This window comes from Camelina sativa, chromosome 20 (assembly GCF_000633955.1).
Source record: "Camelina sativa cultivar DH55 chromosome 20, Cs, whole genome shotgun sequence".
Lineage (NCBI taxonomy): Eukaryota > Viridiplantae > Streptophyta > Magnoliopsida > Brassicales > Brassicaceae > Camelina > Camelina sativa.
Window position 1 is genome coordinate 5,714,685 of NC_025704.1, and position 19,146 is coordinate 5,733,830.

General features: G+C 33.7%; 3 protein-coding genes across 4 annotated transcripts; 2 read left to right on the forward strand and 1 right to left on the reverse strand.

The window, feature by feature from the left end:
* Positions 10,714-14,819, forward strand: LOC104769519 (ARMADILLO BTB ARABIDOPSIS PROTEIN 1-like). Its single transcript, XM_010493745.2, has 18 exons — positions 10,714-11,143; positions 11,287-11,450; positions 11,606-11,778; positions 11,865-11,985; positions 12,070-12,144; positions 12,226-12,320; positions 12,417-12,492; positions 12,627-12,734; positions 12,869-12,997; positions 13,092-13,160; positions 13,239-13,298; positions 13,384-13,507; positions 13,598-13,737; positions 13,822-13,885; positions 13,970-14,049; positions 14,132-14,314; positions 14,405-14,529; positions 14,621-14,819. The coding sequence occupies exons 1-18, from the start codon at positions 10,801-10,803 to the stop codon at positions 14,718-14,720; spliced, it is 2,229 nt and encodes a 742-aa protein (XP_010492047.1). The 5' UTR covers positions 10,714-10,800; the 3' UTR covers positions 14,721-14,819.
* On the forward strand, positions 15,086-16,756 carry LOC104769520 (protein slowmo homolog). Of its 2 annotated transcripts, none has more exons than XM_010493747.2 (3): positions 15,086-15,319; positions 15,725-16,021; positions 16,298-16,756. In XM_010493747.2, the coding sequence occupies exons 2-3, from the start codon at positions 15,734-15,736 to the stop codon at positions 16,559-16,561; spliced, it is 552 nt and encodes a 183-aa protein (XP_010492049.1). In that variant the 5' UTR covers positions 15,086-15,319; positions 15,725-15,733; the 3' UTR covers positions 16,562-16,756. The 2 variants fall into 2 exon arrangements, with proteins under 2 accessions (XP_010492049.1, XP_010492048.1); XM_010493746.2 differs by having other exon boundaries at positions 15,089-15,249.
* On the reverse strand, positions 17,319-18,653 carry LOC104769522 (probable WRKY transcription factor 75). The gene is made up of 2 exons (XM_010493748.2): positions 18,186-18,653; positions 17,319-17,723 (listed from the first exon to the last, which is right to left on the reverse strand). The coding sequence occupies exons 1-2, from the start codon at positions 18,455-18,457 to the stop codon at positions 17,546-17,548; spliced, it is 450 nt and encodes a 149-aa protein (XP_010492050.1). The 5' UTR covers positions 18,458-18,653; the 3' UTR covers positions 17,319-17,545.

The window sequence follows — 19,146 nt, forward strand, 5'->3', positions numbered from 1 at the left end:
TTACAATTAAGATTTTAAAAATCTAATCAAATAAAATCTACAACTACAAATTTTATCCTACTATATTAATTGAGAAGTACAAATATGAAACTAACCTTAAAATATGTAAAAATTACATTCAATTGCCATTAGAAACCTTAATTAAGATTAATTAATTAAATAAATATGAATAATTAAAAATGAAAATCAGGGACACATCAAATAAAATAAATTGTAGAAAAGTAAAAAAAACTATCCGAATCAAAATTAATTCATACTTAAAAAATTAACAGGTAAGATTTTAAAAACCAAACCGAATAAAATATACAGCTACAAATTTTATCAAAAAAATATTCCACCACAGGTTAAAATTATTACAAACAAAAAAAGGAAGCCACATAAAATAACAATGAATATTGGTTTCAAAGAGACATTTTAGAACTTTTAATAGCTATAATTAGTTGCTCTTTTTTACATGTTAGTAAGAATTGTGTTTAGTTGACAAAAGTTTAAACAATTTTATTTATTACATATAACTTTTTTATTGACAGGTTTTCAATAAACAATTTTAAAATACAAAAATTATAATATAAGCAAACTAAATTTTTAATCACACACTATTATAAATAATATTATAATAAAATAAATTATTACAAATTTTTATTAAAAAATGTTCAGCCCGCGGTTCTCCGCGGGTTAGTATCTAGTTACATATTACATGAGAAGATCAAAAAAGATTTAATTACACGAGATTTAATTATTCGAAACTTTAATATTATATTCTTATTTTTAAATCTATCTCAGATTTTGACATGTGTAAAAGTTAATATTTAATAGGAGAAATTTGCTTACAAAAAACAAAAAAATTATTAAAAAAATATTAATAATATAAAAAGATAATTATCAAAAACTACAGAATTTATAAAATACAAAGTTTTTAAATAATTATAAGGAGATTATATATATATATATATATCATAAAATTCGAAACTTTAATATTATTTTCTTATTTTTAACTTTTAAGTTATTAATTCTACAAAGAAATAGAAAAAAATTGATTAAGGAAAATAAACAGTTAATTATTTATTCAAAATTTTGTAAATACTCACTTCTATATAAACATAGACCGTCTTATATTTAAATAATTTATTCAAAAATACTGCTTTCAAGTTTGTTTAATTGGATTTCTTTTTTTTTAAATGGGAAGGAAAATTTTTCTTATTTTTTTAAACCAAAATTTTCTCCTACTTTCTTCTTTTTCAGTTGGGAATAGGTAAGATTAATATGTTGATCCAAAAGGTTAATATATGCGTCTTCTTTTCCTAATACTGTATTTTAAAATTTATTGTAGTATTTTTAGATTGTTTTACTTAATTTATATTTTCATCTTTGAATTATTTGAGATTCATATATTATCATGCTTATAATTTTCTATTGTTTATTTAATTATGCCAAATTAATTTTTTCTAATTTCTCAACATTGATTGGTTAGTCATAAATCCTTCTTTTTTGCAAACATAATTGTTACCATTATTCATTCAATCCCAAAGGGAGATAAGGAGTAGAAGCTCATCAACCTAATGGATGGATAAAATAGGTTAATCAGACACAAGCTTACAACAAACATAGATAAATATATTGGAAAAACATAAATCGTTGTTGATAGATCCATATGAGCTCAAAAACTGTAAAACCTATGTTTGCAAAAAAAGTTTAAAAGAATTGATTTGGCCACATATGTCACCAAAATGCACTTATTTTTTTGGTCAAGAGTCCTGAGAGAACTTCATGATGGGTGACCTTCCTAGAAGTGATTGTCGGAACTGTGAGACTGAGTACCAAACACAGGCAAAGATCATTTGTTGATTTGTAGGATCGGTAAACAATTTTTTAAAGCCTCTCAGACGTAACAAACCGGCCATCGAATATGGGTGGATCCAAGGGCCGGAAATAGATGTAAGGCCCATTTAGAAAGGTGGGCTCATGGACTGAGAGTGTACATGGGCTCACTAAGCAAGGTGGTGGTTGAGGCGTTACAGAGACAGAGATTACATCATGGTGTGTCAAAGATACTTCTACGAATACATTGGGAAATTTAACATTAGTTACTATCAAAAGATTTTGTAACGTAAAAAAAAGGTTTTTACTTTCATTGGTTATCAGAGCAAACCATTTTGAGATTACAAAAAAATGTGAACATGTTCTTTCCAAACAGGAGGAGAGCAGATCCGAGGTTTTCTCTATGGTGGAGAAAGTTGGACACAATATTATCTCCCCAAAGGAGGAAGGTGGAGGAGGTTGGACGAAAGGTTCTCTCCATAAAGGATGAAAGTGGAGCCGAGTTTTTCTTCATGGTGGTCATATATTATTATGATGATACATCATTGATTAGTATATTATATAATATATTTTTTATTCAAAATGTTGTTTGAGCCAACAATTTTAGTAATTAAAAAACTATGCAGAAGTGAAAGTAAAATAGTTGGCTTAATATGTTCATATATACATTTTCTAGGTGGTGATAAAAAATATATTTGTAACATAGAGTATATTTAGGTGTAAAAAACACACTTTTAAAAGTTATATACATAAAAGATTTGTAAATGAATATAAATCAGTGTATTATAGCAAAATAAAATTTAGAAATAACATACAACAAATTTTAATATATTTTTGTTAAATTTAATTTACTTTATAAAACTTTAAACCTGCACATCGGGCGGGTCCTCATCTAGTAATTAATAAAAACGAGATGTTTACTCTTTTTACGTCAATCTTCACGATGTGTCGTCGATGATGATGATAGCTTTTAATTTGATAAGGAGGAGTTAAACCATGATTAAATTTAAATATAAGCGTGGAGCAAAAGAAAATATAAACTATAATATCAATTTATTTGTACTACCAAAAGTTATGGTTATCAAAAGGAGTGCTTAACCGAAATTATTTCAGTCTACTAGATGTGATTCTAGGTTCATATAGTCCAACATTGAATTCCGCCAGAAATCTTTCAGTCAAGAATAAAGACAATTGGGTATCCAAACAGACCCCATTAGAACGTGAGGTCTTCTTCAGTTCTCAAGTTTATAAAAAGACAGTATTTCTTATTAGGACCGCATTTATCGCATTTTGGTCTACGCAATCCGTCGAACATCTTCAACGCAAGCTTTTCTCTGGCTAAGCTCATTTTCTCACATGATGTTTCGTTTTATCTTCTCTTTTTACGTCAATCTTCACGATGTGTCGTCGATGATGATGATGGCTTTTAATTTGATGAGGAGGAGTTAAACCATGATTAAATTTAAATATAAGCATGGAGCAAAAGAAGATATAAACTATAATATCCATCCACTTGTACTACCAAAAGTTATAGTTATCAAAAGGAATGTTTAACCGAAATTATTTCGGTCTACTAGATGTGATTTTAGGTTCATATAGCTCAACATTGGATTCCGCCAGAAATCTTCCGGTCAAGAATAAAGACAATCGGGTGTCCAAACAGACCCCATCAGAACGCGAGGTCTTCTTCAGTTCTCAAGTTTATAAAAAGACACACTCTTTTCTTATTAGGGCCGCATTTATCGCATTTTGGTCTCCGCAATCCGTCGAACATCTTCAACGCAAGCTTTTCTCTGGGTAAGCTCATTTTCTCACATGATGTTTCGTTTTTTCTTCTCTTTTTACGTCAATCTTCACGATGTGTCGTCGATGATGATGATGGCTTTTAATTTGATGAGGAGGAGTTAAACCATAATTAAATTTAAATATAAGCGTGGAGCAAAATAAGATATAAACTATAATATCCATCCACTTGTACTACCAAAAGTTATGGTTATCAAAAGGAATGCTTAACCGAAATTATTTCGGTCTACTATATGTGATTTAAGGTTCATATAGCCCAACATTGGATTCCGCAATAAATCTTCCGGTCAAGAATAAAGACAATCGGGTGTCCAAACAGACTCATCGTGATGCCAGGTCTTCTTCAGTTCTCAAGTATATAAAAAGACACACTCTTTTCTTATTAGGGCTGCATTTATCGCATTTTGGTCTCCGCAATCCGTCGAACATCTTCAAAGCAAGCTTTTCTCTGGGTAAGCTCATTTTCTCACATGATGTTTCGTTTTTTCTTCTCTTTTTACGTCAATCTTCACGATGTGTCGTTGATGATGATGATGGCTTTTAATTTGATGAGGAGGAGTTAAACCATAATTAAATTTAAATATAAGCGTGGAGCAAAAGATGATATAAACTATAATATCCATCCACTTGTAGTACCAAAAGTTATGTTATCAAAAGGAATGCTTAACCGAAATTATTTCGGTCTACTATATGTGATTTAAGGTTCATATAGCCCAACATTGGATTCCGCCATAAATCTTCCGGTCAAGAATAAAGACAATCGGGTGTCCAAACAGACCCCATCGTGACGCGAGGTCTTTTTCAGTTCTCAAGTTTATGAAAAGACACACTCTTTTCTTATTAGGGCCGCATTTATCTCATTTTGGTCTTCGCAATCCGTCGAACATCTTCTCTGGGTAAGCTCATTTTCTCACATGATGTTTCGTTTTTTCTTCTCTTTTGACGTCAATCTTCACGATGTGTCGGCGATGATGATGATGGCTTTTAATTTGATGAGGAGGAGTTAAACCATGATTAAATTTAAATATAAGCGTGGAGCAAAAGATGATATAAACTATAACATCCATCCACTTGTAGTACCAAAAGTTATGGTTATCAAAAGAAGTGCTTAACCGAAATTATTTCAGTCTACTAGATGTGATTTTAGGTTCATATAGCCCAACATTGGATTCCGCCAAAATCTTCCGGTCAAGAATAAAGACAATCGGGTGTCCAAACAGACCCCATCGTGACGCGAGGTCTTTTTCAGTTCTCAAGTTTATGAAAAGACACACTCTTTTCTTATTAGGGCCGTATTTATCTCATTTTGGTCTTCGCAATCCGTCGAACATCTTCAACGCAAGCTTTTCTCTGGGTAAGCTCATTTTCTCACATGATGTTTCGTTTTTTTCTTTACTTTTTACGTCAATCTTCACGATGTGTCGTTGATGATGATGATGGCTTTTAATTTGATGAGGAGGAGTTAAACCATGATTAAATTTAAATATAAGCGTGGAGCAAAAGAAGATATAAACTATAATATCCATCCACTTGTACTACCAAAAGTTATGGTTATCAAAAGGAGTGCTTAACCGAAATTATTTCGGTCTACTAAATGTGATTTTTGGTTCATATAGCCTAACATTGGATTCCGCCAGAAATCTTCCGGTCAAGAATAAAGACAATCGGGTGTCCAAACAGACCCATCGTGACGCGAGGTCTTCTTCAATTCTCAAGTTTATAAAAAAGACACACTTTTTCTTATTATGGCTGCATTTATCGCATTTTTATCTCCGCAATCTGTCGAACATCTTCAACGCAAGATTTTCTCTGGGTAAGCTCATTTTCTCACATGATGTTTTGTTTTTTCTTCTCTTTTTACGTCAATCTTCACGATGTGTCGTCGATGATGATGATGGCTTTTAATTTGATGAGGAGGAGTCAAACCATGATTAAATTTAAATATAAGCGTGGAGCAAAAGAAGATATAAACTATAATATCCATCTACTTGTACTACCAAAAGTTATGGTTATCAAAAGGAGTGCTTAACCGAAATTATTTCGGTCTACTATATGTGATGTAGGTTCATATAGCCCAACATTGGATTCCACCAGAAATCTTCTGGTCAAGAATAAAGACAATCGGGTGTCCAAACAGACCCCATCGTGACGCGAGGTCTTCTTCAGTTCTCAAGTTTATAAAAAGACACACTCTTTTCTTATTAGGGCCGTATTTATCTTATTTTGGTCTTCGCAATCCGTCGAACATCTTCTCTGGGTAAGCTCATTTTCTCACATGATGTTTCGTTTTTTCTTATCTTTTTACGTCAATCTTCACGATGTGTCGTCGATGATGATGATGGCTTTTAATTTGATGAGGAGGAGTTAAACCATAATTAAATTTAAATATAAGCGTGGAGCAAAAGAAGATATAAACTATAATATCCATCCACTTGTACTACCAAAAGTTATGGTTACAAAAGGAGTGTTTAACCGAAATTATTTTGGTCTACTATATGTGATTTTAGGTTCATATAGCCCAACAATGGATTCCGCCAGAAATCTTCCGGTCAAGAATAAAGACAATCGGGTGTCCAAACAGACCCCATCAGAACGCGAGGTCTTCTTCAGTTCTCAAGTTTATAAAAAGACACACTCTTTTCTTATTAGGGCCGCATTTATCGCATTTTGGTCTCCACAATCCGTCGAACATCTTCAACGCAAGCTTTTCTCTGGGTAAGCTCATTTTCTCACATGATGTTTCGTTTTTTCTTATCTTTTTACGTCAATCTTCACGATGTGTCGTCGATGATGATGATGGCTTTTAATTTGATGAGGAGGAGTCAAACCATGATTAAATTTAAATATAAGCGTGGAGCAAAAGAAGATATAAACTATAATATCCATCCACTTGTACTACCAAAAGTTATGGTTACAAAAGGAGTGTTTAACCGAAATTATTTTGGTCTACTATATGTGATTTTAGGTTCATATAGCCCAACAATGGATTCCGCCAGAAATCTTCCGGTCAAGAATAAAGACAATCGGGTGTCCAAACAGACCCCATCAGAACGCGAGGTCTTCTTCAGTTCTCAAGTTTATAAAAAGACACACTCTTTTCTTATTAGGGCCGCATTTATCGCATTTTGGTCTCCACAATCCGTCGAACATCTTCAACGCAAGCTTTTCTCTGGGTAAGCTCATTTTCTCACATGATGTTTCGTTTTTTCTTATCTTTTTACGTCAATCTTCACGATGTGTCGTCGATGATGATGATGGCTTTTAATTTGATGAGGAGGAGTCAAACCATGATTAAATTTAAATATAAGCGTGGAGCAAAAGAAGATATAAACTATAATATCCATCCACTTGTACTACCAAAAGTTATGGTTACAAAAGGAGTGTTTAACCGAAATTATTTTGGTCTACTATATGTGATTTTAGGTTCATATAGCCCAACAATGGATTCCGCCAGAAATCTTCCGGTCAAGAATAAAGACAATCGGGTGTCCAAACAGACCCCATCAGAACGCGAGGTCTTCTTCAGTTCTCAAGTTTATAAAAAGACACACTCTTTTCTTATTAGGGCCGCATTTATCGCATTTTGGTCTCCACAATCCGTCGAACATCTTTAATGCAAGCTTTTCTCTGGGTAAGCTCATTTTCTCACATGATGTTTCGTTTTTTTCTTTACTTTTTACGTCAATCTTCACGATGTGTCGTTGATGATGATGATGGCTTTTAATTTGATGAGGAGGAGTTAAACCATGATTAAATTTAAATATAAGCGTGGAGCAAAAGAAGATATAAACTATAATATCCATCCACTTGTACTACCAAAAGTTATGGTTATCAAAAGGAGTGCTTAACCGAAATTATTTCGGTCTACTAAATGTGATTTTTGGTTCATATAGCCTAACATTGGATTCCGCCAGAAATCTTCCGGTCAAGAATAAAGACAATCGGGTGTCCAAACAGACCCATCGTGACGCGAGGTCTTCTTCAATTCTCAAGTTTATAAAAAAGACACACTTTTTCTTATTATGGCTGCATTTATCGCATTTTTATCTCCGCAATCTGTCGAACATCTTCAACGCAAGATTTTCTCTGGGTAAGCTCATTTTCTCACATGATGTTTTGTTTTTTCTTCTCTTTTTACGTAAATCTTCACGATGTGTCGTCGATGATGATGATGGCATTTAATTTAATGAGGAGGAGTTAAACCATGATTAAATTTAAATATAAACGTGGAACAAAAGAAGATATAAACTATAATATCCACCCACTTGTACTACCAAAAGTTATGGTTATCAAAAAGACTGCTTAACCGAAATTATTTCGGTCTACTATATGTGATTTCAGGTTCATATAGTCCAACATTGGATTCCGCCACAAATCTTCCGGTCAAAAATTTATATATATAATTATTTACAATAACATGTAAAACAATCTCTTATCTAATTATTACTTATGATTTTGCACCGAAAACCATCAAAAACCTAAATAGAGCGAAAATACATATTGATCAAGTTATCTTAAAATTGGGGTTTTTATTTATAATACCCAAACCCATAAAAAAAGATAAATTATCTAAAGAAAAAAAAAATGTGTTGATCATATTACTTTGTTTATAAAATTATAAATATATATATATATATATTTAACAAAATCATTTAAAATAATTTCTTATCCAAGTATTTATTATATCAATTAGGTTCATTTTAAGCGGAGCTCAAATATGTAATCCGCCAGCACAAATCCAATATAGTGGACTAGCTAAAACCATTTTTTAAAATTACCACTTTTTAAAAAAAAATTAATTGAAATAATGTATCATAAATATGGTTAGTCATAAACCTAACAATAATTAAGGAAAATTGTCTCTCGTCNGTTTATAAAAAGACACACTCTTTTCTTATTAGGGCCGCATTTATCGCATTTTGGTCTCCACAATCCGTCGAACATCTTTAATNACAACCGTTTCTGTATTTGGGTTTTACGGGCCGCCGGCATTTGCCGGTGGTTCTTCTTTGTTTTTCTTAATTTGTTTTTCTCCTGTTTTCGATATTTGCCATGGGAAGCAGCCACTTATATCGGAATTCTTTCCGATCTATCTCCTTCTTCTGGATGTTGGCAAAGCTTGTGTTTGTGTTCACAACATATTCTCAGTTTCATGAAAAATCGACGCCAAATCCGGAAGCAGGGGGTATTAACCGGTGTTCTCTCAATCAAATTGTTTGTTTATGTAATTTCCATCATCTTCCTCCGTTTTGGGAGGCTATTCATTCATGGTTCGTTAAAATGTATTGGTCTCCTGGCTTCACACACGATAAGCCCGTTATCTCCGTGAAAAATCTCTTGATTTTTTATGATGCCCGATTCCCACAATCCCTATCACTAGAAGGGATTGAGTATAAAGTCCACAGAGTTTTATGGCAGATGCAATTGTGGGATCCAGGCATAACAATTCTAAGGAGACTCAAAGAAATAATGCAAGAGAAGATTTTGAGTATCACCAATGATATAAGACACCTATGAAATTTCTTCCATGAGAAGATAGCCAAGAACGACGATCTCATAATTTTGGGATTGATTCTGGAGAAGGAAAGAAACAGGTTTAATAATTTGTTGGCGAGTAAGGCTTTGTTATTCAAAGCATCGTGGAAAATCTCTTCTCTATCGTTCTTTTTAGGCCTGGGCATTCGGTTAACCATTCGGTTTCGGTTCGGTTGTATTCGGTTTCGGTTATTTTGGATATAGTAATATAGTAACCATTTGGATATTTATGAAATTTCGGTTTAGTTCGGTTCGGTTTCTTTCGGTTCGGTTTCGGTTTGGTTATTTAAATAAATAACCATAACTAACATAAATTATATTAACATTAACCAAATAAACCAAATATAACCAAAACTAACCGAATATAACCAAAATTAACCAAATATACAATAACAAAAATACAAAAAAGGGAAAAATATTGATTCAATTTTACAAAATAGTATTTAACTTTGTAAATTCAAAATAATAACATTTACATATATTGATTATTTAAAATATTTAATTGTTTTGAATCTAGAAATAATTTATATTTTAAGTTTATTTTATAGTTTTGCATAATATTAAGTATATAATATTTGATATCTTCTAGGTTTTCGGATATTTCGGTTAACCATTTAATTGTCGGTTCGGTTCGGTTCGGTTTCGGTTAGTTTGGATATAGATTTTTACTAACCATTCGGGTATTTGAAGAATTTCGTTTCGGTTCGGTTTAGTTTTTTTCGGTTCGGTTTCGGTCGGTTATTTGGTTATCGGTTATTTTGCCCAGCCCTAGTTCTTTTTATCGTTACTTTATGTATTTGTGGATGTGTATTTTGATTTGCTCAGTATTGGTGTAATTCTAATATATCAACTCTTGTATAAGTTTCTAAATCAATGAATGAATGAGAATAAAGGGTTAAAAAAAAAAAAATATGGTTAGTCTAATCAAACAAATTGAAAAACAATTATTTGTTTTTTAAAAATAAGAGATTATTGATCACGTTACCATCAAAATTGGTGGTTATTTATAGCATTTGATTTTGCTCAAGTCGAGCTCAAATATATATCTATATAATATAACGACTAATCACAATTATTTTTTCAAAAGAGATTTCGCGCGTGAAAAAAACATATTGATCATGTTACTTTATAAAACATGTAGATTACGTTACCATTAAAATTATACATCTAAATTTACAAAAACATGTAAAACAATCTCTAACATACAATAGTTCTAATGTATTATACAAATATATATCTAAATATATGGTCATTAAAATCAAGATAGATGAATCCAAAACTATTTTTGATAAATCAAGAAGTTAAAACTGGATTTAAAATTTTGAAGCAAACCGAATTAACTGATATTAATTTTTTTTTCCACAAATCAAACTGATATTAATTTTGAAGCAATCCAAGACTTTTTTTTAATCTTTCTTTATTAAATTTTGTGTTTTGAACAAAGATTTTAGTAAAAAAAAAAGGAAAATACTTTTGACTAAAAAAAACTAAAAAGGGAAGAAAATAATAAATTCCCTCCCTCCAAGAGGAACGGACACGAGGGAAACATTTCAATTTGCCTCCCAAACGAAAACTAAAAATTTTCACAGAACCGCCACAACGCTTTGATAAAATAAAAAGGCTCTCTCTCTCTCATCTCTCTCGATGATAATCTCCAAATCCTTCAAAGCACCACCGCACAAACCCTCCGCCAGATCTTCTTCTGCTTCGTCGGTGATCTCAAACCATCAGCAAATGGAGAGCAGCCACCCGAAGCGCCAGCGAACCACCACACGTGTCTCCACTAGGAACTTGAAGCGAAAACTCAATCGCAACACAGCAGATGCTGCGTCACTCGTCAAGGCGGCTAACGACGAACAGCAAAGTCTCGTCCGCGCGATCCGCAGCCACATCGATGTTCTTAACTCCGTCTTCTCAGATGATGATGATTTTGAACTCGAAGTTATTGAAGACGCTGCTGGTGATCTCGCCGACCTTGCTAAAATCGGTACCGTACTTATCTTCGCTTTTTTTCCTCTTAATCTGTGATTTTATTGAACTCAGATCTGCTAGACTCTGATTTGGATTCTACTTAGCACATAGTGATTTGATTTTAGGATTAATTTGTTTTTTATGATCTGTTTTATATAGACGAAAATGTGGAAATCATCGTTGAAAATGGAGCTATCCCTGCGTTGGTGAAATATTTGGAATCTCCGTGGGATTCAGAAGTTGACGGTGATGCTCCTAAATCTTGTGAGCATAAGCTTGAGAAAGATTGTGCTATTGCTCTCGCACTTATTGCTGCGATTCAGGTAACTCGTCGTCAACTGTGATTGGTGAAATTGTATTGTTTCAATCTATCTTGGATTTTCGATTTTCGATTTTCGAATTTTGAAATTTGCAACTATCTTTGTTTAATTTTTTGATTGATGTTAGCTTTTTTTTTTCTTCTGTTTCTGTTAAATAGCCTGGTTACCAGCAGCTCATTGTGGATGCTGGAGCTATAGTTCCAACCGTGAAGATGTTGAAGAGACGGTGTACTTGTTGTGAAACTACGGCTGCTAATGCTGTTATTAGGAGAGCAGCTGATATAATCACTAATATTTCTCATGACAATCCAAGGATTAAAAAAGACATAAGGTAATACTAGTGTCTGATATTTCGTTATTAGTTATGGTAATGACTATGCTGTTTTTAGTTAACACTTTTGTTAAAATTCTTTTCAGGGTTGAAGGTGGCATTCCACCACTTGTTGAGCTTCTAAATTTTCCGGATGATAAAGTACAGAGGGCTGCTGCAGGGGCCTTGCGAACAGTTTCTTTTAGAAACGACGAGAATAAGATCCTAGTATGTTTTTTTTTTTTTACTACGATTATGTTTTGTTTAGGCTTGTAAGAGGCTTGTTTCTCACAATATTAAGTAACTGTGTAGATTGTGGAGTTGAATGCTTTGCCTACGCTTGTAATGATGCTTCAATCTTCAGATCCTTCTGTGCACGGTGAAGCGGTGAGCTCTTTATCTTGCTTTGGATTGTTGCAATCGGTTTTGCTTTGTTCAGTTCCTTCTAATCTAATATGGTCTTTTTAGATTGGGGCTATCGGAAATCTTGTCCACTCATCTCCTGATATCAAGAAAGAGGTCGTCCGTGCTGGTGCATTGCAACCAGTAATTGGTCTACTTAGGTATGCTTATTTTATCTGTCTTCTTTTCTTCTTCTGCTGAAACACTTGAAAATTTAAAATATGATTTGTAACTGTTGGCTATGATATCTGCTATAGCTCCACTTGTTTGGAAACACAAAGAGAGGCAGCATTATTAATAGGTCAATTTGCTGCGCCTGATTCAGATTGCAAGGTATGCCTTGTCTCTTTCTTGATATGTTGTATTTGTATATGTTCACTCGAACTACTTAGCTTTTTTTGACGATATAAATGGATGGATTTAAACTAGAGAACATAGTAAACATAACTGGCAACATAATCATGCAGGTGCACATTGGCCAAAGAGGTGGCATTACACCCCTGATTAAGATGCTTGAATCATCAGATGAGCAGGTCGTGGAGATGTCAGCTTTTGCTCTTGGTCGTTTGGCACAGGTAACTATGTTTTTGAATTAGCATCTGAATGTTTTTGTTGATCTGGGATCTGCCTCTTTATCAGACCTTTTGTTATAGGATCAAAAATTCTAACTTGTATGCTTAATGCATGTCTGATCTTTTAAATGTTGCAGGACGCACACAATCAAGCTGGCATTGCACATAGAGGAGGTATCATCGCGTTACTAAATCTTCTTGATGTGAAAACGGGGACTGTGCAACACAATGCTGCATTTGCCTTGTATGGCCTTGCAAACAACGAGGTAAACCATACTCGCGATATATAGTTTTATATACAGCTATACTTTTTGCTCACTTGACAGACCATGAGTATTTAATATATTTTTCTGTGAATAGGAAAATGTTGCAGATTTCATAAAGGCTGGAGGAATTCAAAAGCTTCAAGATGACAACTTCACTGTTCAAGTATGCATTTGACTGCTTACATTTGCAAAACCAGTCTATAGAATTTTTAAACTCTAATTACAAGTATTCTATTTGCAGCCGACTAAAGATTGTGTGGTGCGGACATTGAAGAGGCTACAGAACAAAATTCATGGACCCGTGAGTACCTATATCTATTGACCTTCTGCTTCTCGATTAAGTTTGGCTATGGTTTTTTAATCCCTTGATGTCTTACCCTTCTCAGGTACTAAATCAATTATTATACCTAATGAGAACCGCTGAGAAGACTATAAAAATACGAATTGCTCTGGCTCTTGCACATCTTTGTGACCCTAAAGATGGAAAACTGATTTTTATTGATAACAAAGGTAAGTATCTCATATTCGGAATTTCTATTTTCTAATTAGTAATTTTTTTGTTGGTTTGCTTTTTCTGATCTATAGACGATACTAATGCAGGAGGAGAACTATTGTTGGAACTTCTTTATTTCTCAAGCGTCAAGCAGCAGAGATATAGTTCAAGTGCTTTATACGAATTAGCTACAAAAGCTACATCCTTTGCAACAGAGGACTCAGCTCCTGCCTCACCCACCCAACAGGTAATACAATTTGCATATCTTCTTTCTAGCATCTAATAATTTCTGATTCGAGGTCTTAACTTGTTTTTGATTATAATACTGAAGGTATTTTTGGGTGAAAAATACGTGAACAACCCTACTTTGTCCGATGTCACATTTCTCATTGAAGGTATAACATTTAATCCCATTTATGTTTCACTTAATCTACCTATGATAACCTTCCTCAACTGAATATATCCATGTCATATGGCAGGTAAACAATTCTCTGCTCACAAGATTTGTTTGGTAGCTTCCTCTGATATATTTCGTGCAATGTTTGATGGTCAATACAAGGTAAGTTTCTGAATTTTCGATTGTGGTAACTTATCTCATCATCATAATATCTTCACTCAACTAACTAGTGAATTGGTTTCAGGAACGCAATGCCCCAAATGTGGAGATCCCAAATATAAGATGGGAAGTGTTTGAGCTTATGATGAGGTATATATACACAGGGAGAGTTAGCATCCCTAAACATTTGGCTAAAGAACTGCTTGTAGCAGCTGATCAATATCTTCTCCAAGGCCTCAAACGTCTATGTGAATACACAATTGCACAGGTAACAAAACATTTATTTTCTTGACAGAGCGAACTAATCTCTCTGTGTTTTTTTTTTCAAAAAATAATAAAATGGACTTTTCTTGTGCAGGAAATCTGTCTAGATAAGATACCAGCAATGTATGAGTTAGCAGATACGTTCAATGCTTTAGCCTTAAGACGAGCCTGCACGCTCTTTGTTCTTGAGAATTTTACTAAGCTCAGCACTCAATTATGGTATGCAAAAAAAATCAATACAGACTTTGTTTTTGGAAATATAACTTCTTCTTTTTGACTCAATTGAGTTTAATATTATTATCTAATGCAGGTTTGCAAACTTTGTCAAGCGAATTGTACCTGAAATCCGGATTTACATCACTGATATTCTCAACAGGCCGGTCGAAGCAAGCACCCCAACCCATGTATAAAATAATATGTAACTAGGTTTCGGTTTAATTGAAATTGTCGATTTATATGACTCATTAGATGAAGTTAATTTTTGTTTGAGAACCGGTCTGTATTTTGTTGATTCTATATAAACCGCTCAGGTTCAGCTCAATAATATCAAATCGTAGATCTAGTTTTACAAATGGCTGAGTAATCAGACTAGTAGCCGAGACTGAAAGCATATAAAATTGCTTAAGAAAAATCTGGTTTTTTGGTCTTTGATAAGGCAATGACATTCGTCATCCATGCAAGAAAAAGGAATAGAAAAAGATAATTTTAGGGAAAAAAAGGAAAAGGCCCAAATAATGGAGTATCTCAACAGGGCTTTTTAAAGGCCCAAACTTGTGTGCCGCCGACGAGAGAGAGAAGCATCGTGGTGCGTAGACATAAGCCGCAAGTCTCGAGTCTCTCACGACACCGCCGTTGAATTTGCATTCCTTTATTTACTCTCGTCACGTCCTCCTTTTTTGGTTCACCAAGATCTTAAATTTGCCGACCTGACCTCTCTAGGTACCTCTCTCTTTCCCAGTTTTCACAATTTTATTCCAATCTTTGATGAGCATCGAGTCAAACATATAAAGTGCGTTTCCTTCGTTCTTTCTTCATCTGTTTCCTCAATTTTTTTCACCAGTATCAAAAACTGCCATTCTTGTGTCGTCTCTTAATTCCAATTTCATATTTAGATTTATCTCCGATGTACGTTTCGTTTGGAATTAGAAATTTCCGTGATTTGATATTTCATCTGTGAAATCAAACGTTTTAAACATCTTCATCATAGCTTAACTCAATGTTTTGTGGACAAAATCATTAGGTTTGGATTTAGTTTTGTTTTACCCACCTTTAAATTACAATCCTTGTCTGAGAAATCCTTTTATTTCTTGTAATAAAAATCATTCATGTATACAGATTCAAGATTTCAATCTAAATTTTGGTATTTTGATACGTTGTTTCTGTGTACTCATCTATTGGTTTTTTTTTTTTATAGAGAGTCTAGATGGTAAAAGCATACAGACAAGAGCATGTCTACAAGCATCCGTGGGAGCGGGTGAGTGCAGCCTCATGGAGAAAGTTTGCAGACCCTGAAAACAAACGAATCCTCTCTCACATCCTTGAAGTCGACACCTTGAACCGGAAACTTGACACTGACACCGGTAAATTACACACCACGCGTGCTCTCACCATCCATGCTCCTGGTCCTTGGTTTCTCCACCGGATCATTGGCCAGGACATCTGTCACTGTGTTGAATCTACTGTTGTCGATGGCAAATCACGTTCTATGCAGGTATCTATCTTCCTCGCCTTCTCTTTATGCTTTGTATCCCAAAAGTTTTTGAATTTGTAAACGAGGAAGCTTGATTGCGATAAACAACCATAGCTGACTGTTTAGTTTAGCTTAATTAGAGCTGGTGAAACACTTAGTCGAAAGATACTTTATAGAGGGTTGTTTAGATTACTAGTGTAGATACATCATTTGAGCTGGTATGATCAGGGGAGAAAGACGTCTAACTATCTTGCTTTCGTTCTTGTTTTTGGATATGGATGAATGGTTCTAATCCAGTTAACAACGAAGAACATTAGTCTCAAAAAGTTCATTGAAGTGGAGGAGAGGATTAGATATGATCCACATCCAGAAAATCCATCGGCCTGGACGGTTTGTAGCCAGGAGACGAGCATTAGGATCAAACCTTTGTCAGCTCTGGCCTCAATGGCTGAGAAAGTTGAGCAGAAGTGCGCTGAGAAATTCATGCAGAATAGCGCTAAAGGACGAGAGGTTATGGAGAGGATTTGTAAGTATATGGAAGCAGAATCAGCTCCAATCTAAATAAAAGATCCAAACTTCTTAGATTCCAGTATCTTGGTTTTTGATTCTTGAATGTTTTTTTTTTGTAAGTCAAGAGGGCTCTATGTTTTTTTGGATCATGGTAATAATAAGTTTATAAAACAGTTTAGAAATCAAGCTGCTGTTTGTTTCAGCAGCGCTCCTCCTGTTTTGTGTTAGCAACTGGATGTTAAAGTTGAGAAGCTTTTGTCCAAAATTTTGAATCTTAATCCAAATGGATGCATTTTATAATTCTAGTGATTTGCCCAGATTTTAATAGCCTTTAAAAGTATGATCAAGTTTAACACACCTAAGAGCTACATGGAGCGGGTGGCACCTACCTTAGCTCACAGTGAACAAACTTGAAAATGAAGTCTCGGGCTCAATTACAATATTACATATGCACGAACATGGTTTACATTACATTACATGTGTTTTAAGAAAACGACACTGTATCATAAAGAACTGATGCAGACGGTTGTTTAACTTTGGCTGCAGCGCAGTGTTTTTTTTTGGAGCCAATCACCATCAGTGCTGAACTGCTGGTAGCAAAAAAATAAATAAGAATGGCTTTATATTTTTGTTTGTTATGTCATTTTCTACTATTGACTAATTGACTTTCTTGAAAATTCAAATTTCATCCAACTAACTTTCTGATCTACATATTATAGCTCCTGTAGTTTTCCTTGCAACTTTCGGTAGGTTAATGAGTTCGAGACTATGAAATGCTAACCACACCTACAAACCATTATTTCTCAAATAACTAAAAAGAATCTTTTTTTCACTGTTAATAAATTACAGCATGAGCTTATCAGAGAATGCTCCAAATTGTATACTACATACATATATGTATCCTGAACTATACAACTTAACTTTATTTCTCTATTTATATAGTATATAGATTATTAGGACAATTATTTTTAACATTCTATTTTTTTATAACTAATTTACAACAATGAGAGAGCTCAGCTGTGTGAGAATAATTAATTAAAAAGAAGAGTAGATTTGCATTTGTGTGAGAATATGCTCGAAATTTTCGGTGGATTTCTCGATGGGATGCGAATGCACTCCTTCGTAGGTTGTTACGACGACTTCTTGGTCCGCTGTTAATCTTTGCACTTGCTTCTTCACGTTGCATCCTCCATATGTGCACCTATAGTAACTCCTACACATTTCAAAAACACATTTTTAATTGATGTGATCAGTAATTGTTCTTGATCGTCTCTTTATAAGAATAATTGACACCAAAGGATTTTCAGTTTAATTCACTGATAGAATAAAACATATGGAAGAGAAATAATCAAAACTTTATATGAATGCTATATACATAATTAATAATTTAATTGCGTCTTTTAAAAGAGTAATTAATCTTCAAAAAACATCAGTATGATTTTTCACCAAATTAGGGGTTTTTATTTTAATATTTTGATTAAATTATTACGTACATAGAACAAAAATAAGATCATGGCATGGGTCTCGTTATGTATGGAACATAAAGACCATATATATATCAATTAAACCATATATTCAAGTTCACAAACTAGGTTGATTCTATATATACGTTCAATAAAAAAAATTAGGAGTTAGTAACAACGGAAGAGAATTAAGAAGGGATCGGAAAAGGAACCTAGGGAACTTGTTGTTCTTGACGGCCTTTTGTCCATACTTCCTCCAACGATAGCCATCATCAAGGATATCAACTTGGCTCCTAGTCTGAAACGCATACCTTTGTTTCTTCTTCCCCTTCTTTTTCAACTCGATGCTTCTCGAACTACCTTCTGATCTAGCCTTTGATCCCTCATCTTCTTCGCCTTGATGCAACTCATGATCCGGTTTTGATAGAGATTTTAGCGACAAAAACGACGGAGCATACAACGACCCGTTATCATATCCCTCCATATTATGTATATTTTCACCTATTTAAGTGTAGAGTAGCTTTTACTAACAACACAGACGGATCCACACCTGAATTCCAAAAGAAGAAGAAGAAGAAGAAGAAGAAGAAGAATTCTTTTGTTGTTTTGTTTTGTTTGATTGGGGGTATATAGGTTGTTAGCAAGATATTTTTTTTTTATTTTTTGTGAAAAACATATTAAAGATTAGTCTATATTATATAGACATATTTATGGCAGACTATGAAGTCAAAGATGTAGAGGCGGCCCGCTCCTAATCGTTAAAGAGAAGCTGTGTCGTAGACGACACGTAAGGATTAAGCATTTTAATTACATAATTACATTTACGCACATTAAGCCTAATCCATAGTATTTCGTAAAAGTTATATACACAGTAACATAGATTATTAGACTATATTGTCTCTAGAGGGAGAGAGACAACATGTAACGAAATCACAGAACAAAACGAAATTCATACGTACAGTATATGGATAAGGATCAGATCTATGTATACAAGAACGTATACTGTTGAAAGTGCTTTAGAAAAAATGCGCATTAATGAATTATTGCAAATTAGGGAGGAAAGACTTATTGGTGATCTGACGTAAGAATCAATTACTCATTTTGTCGAAGTAGATTAAGAAAACTAGACAAGGACACCGACGTAACGAACATATATTTTTTTTTTTTTTTTTT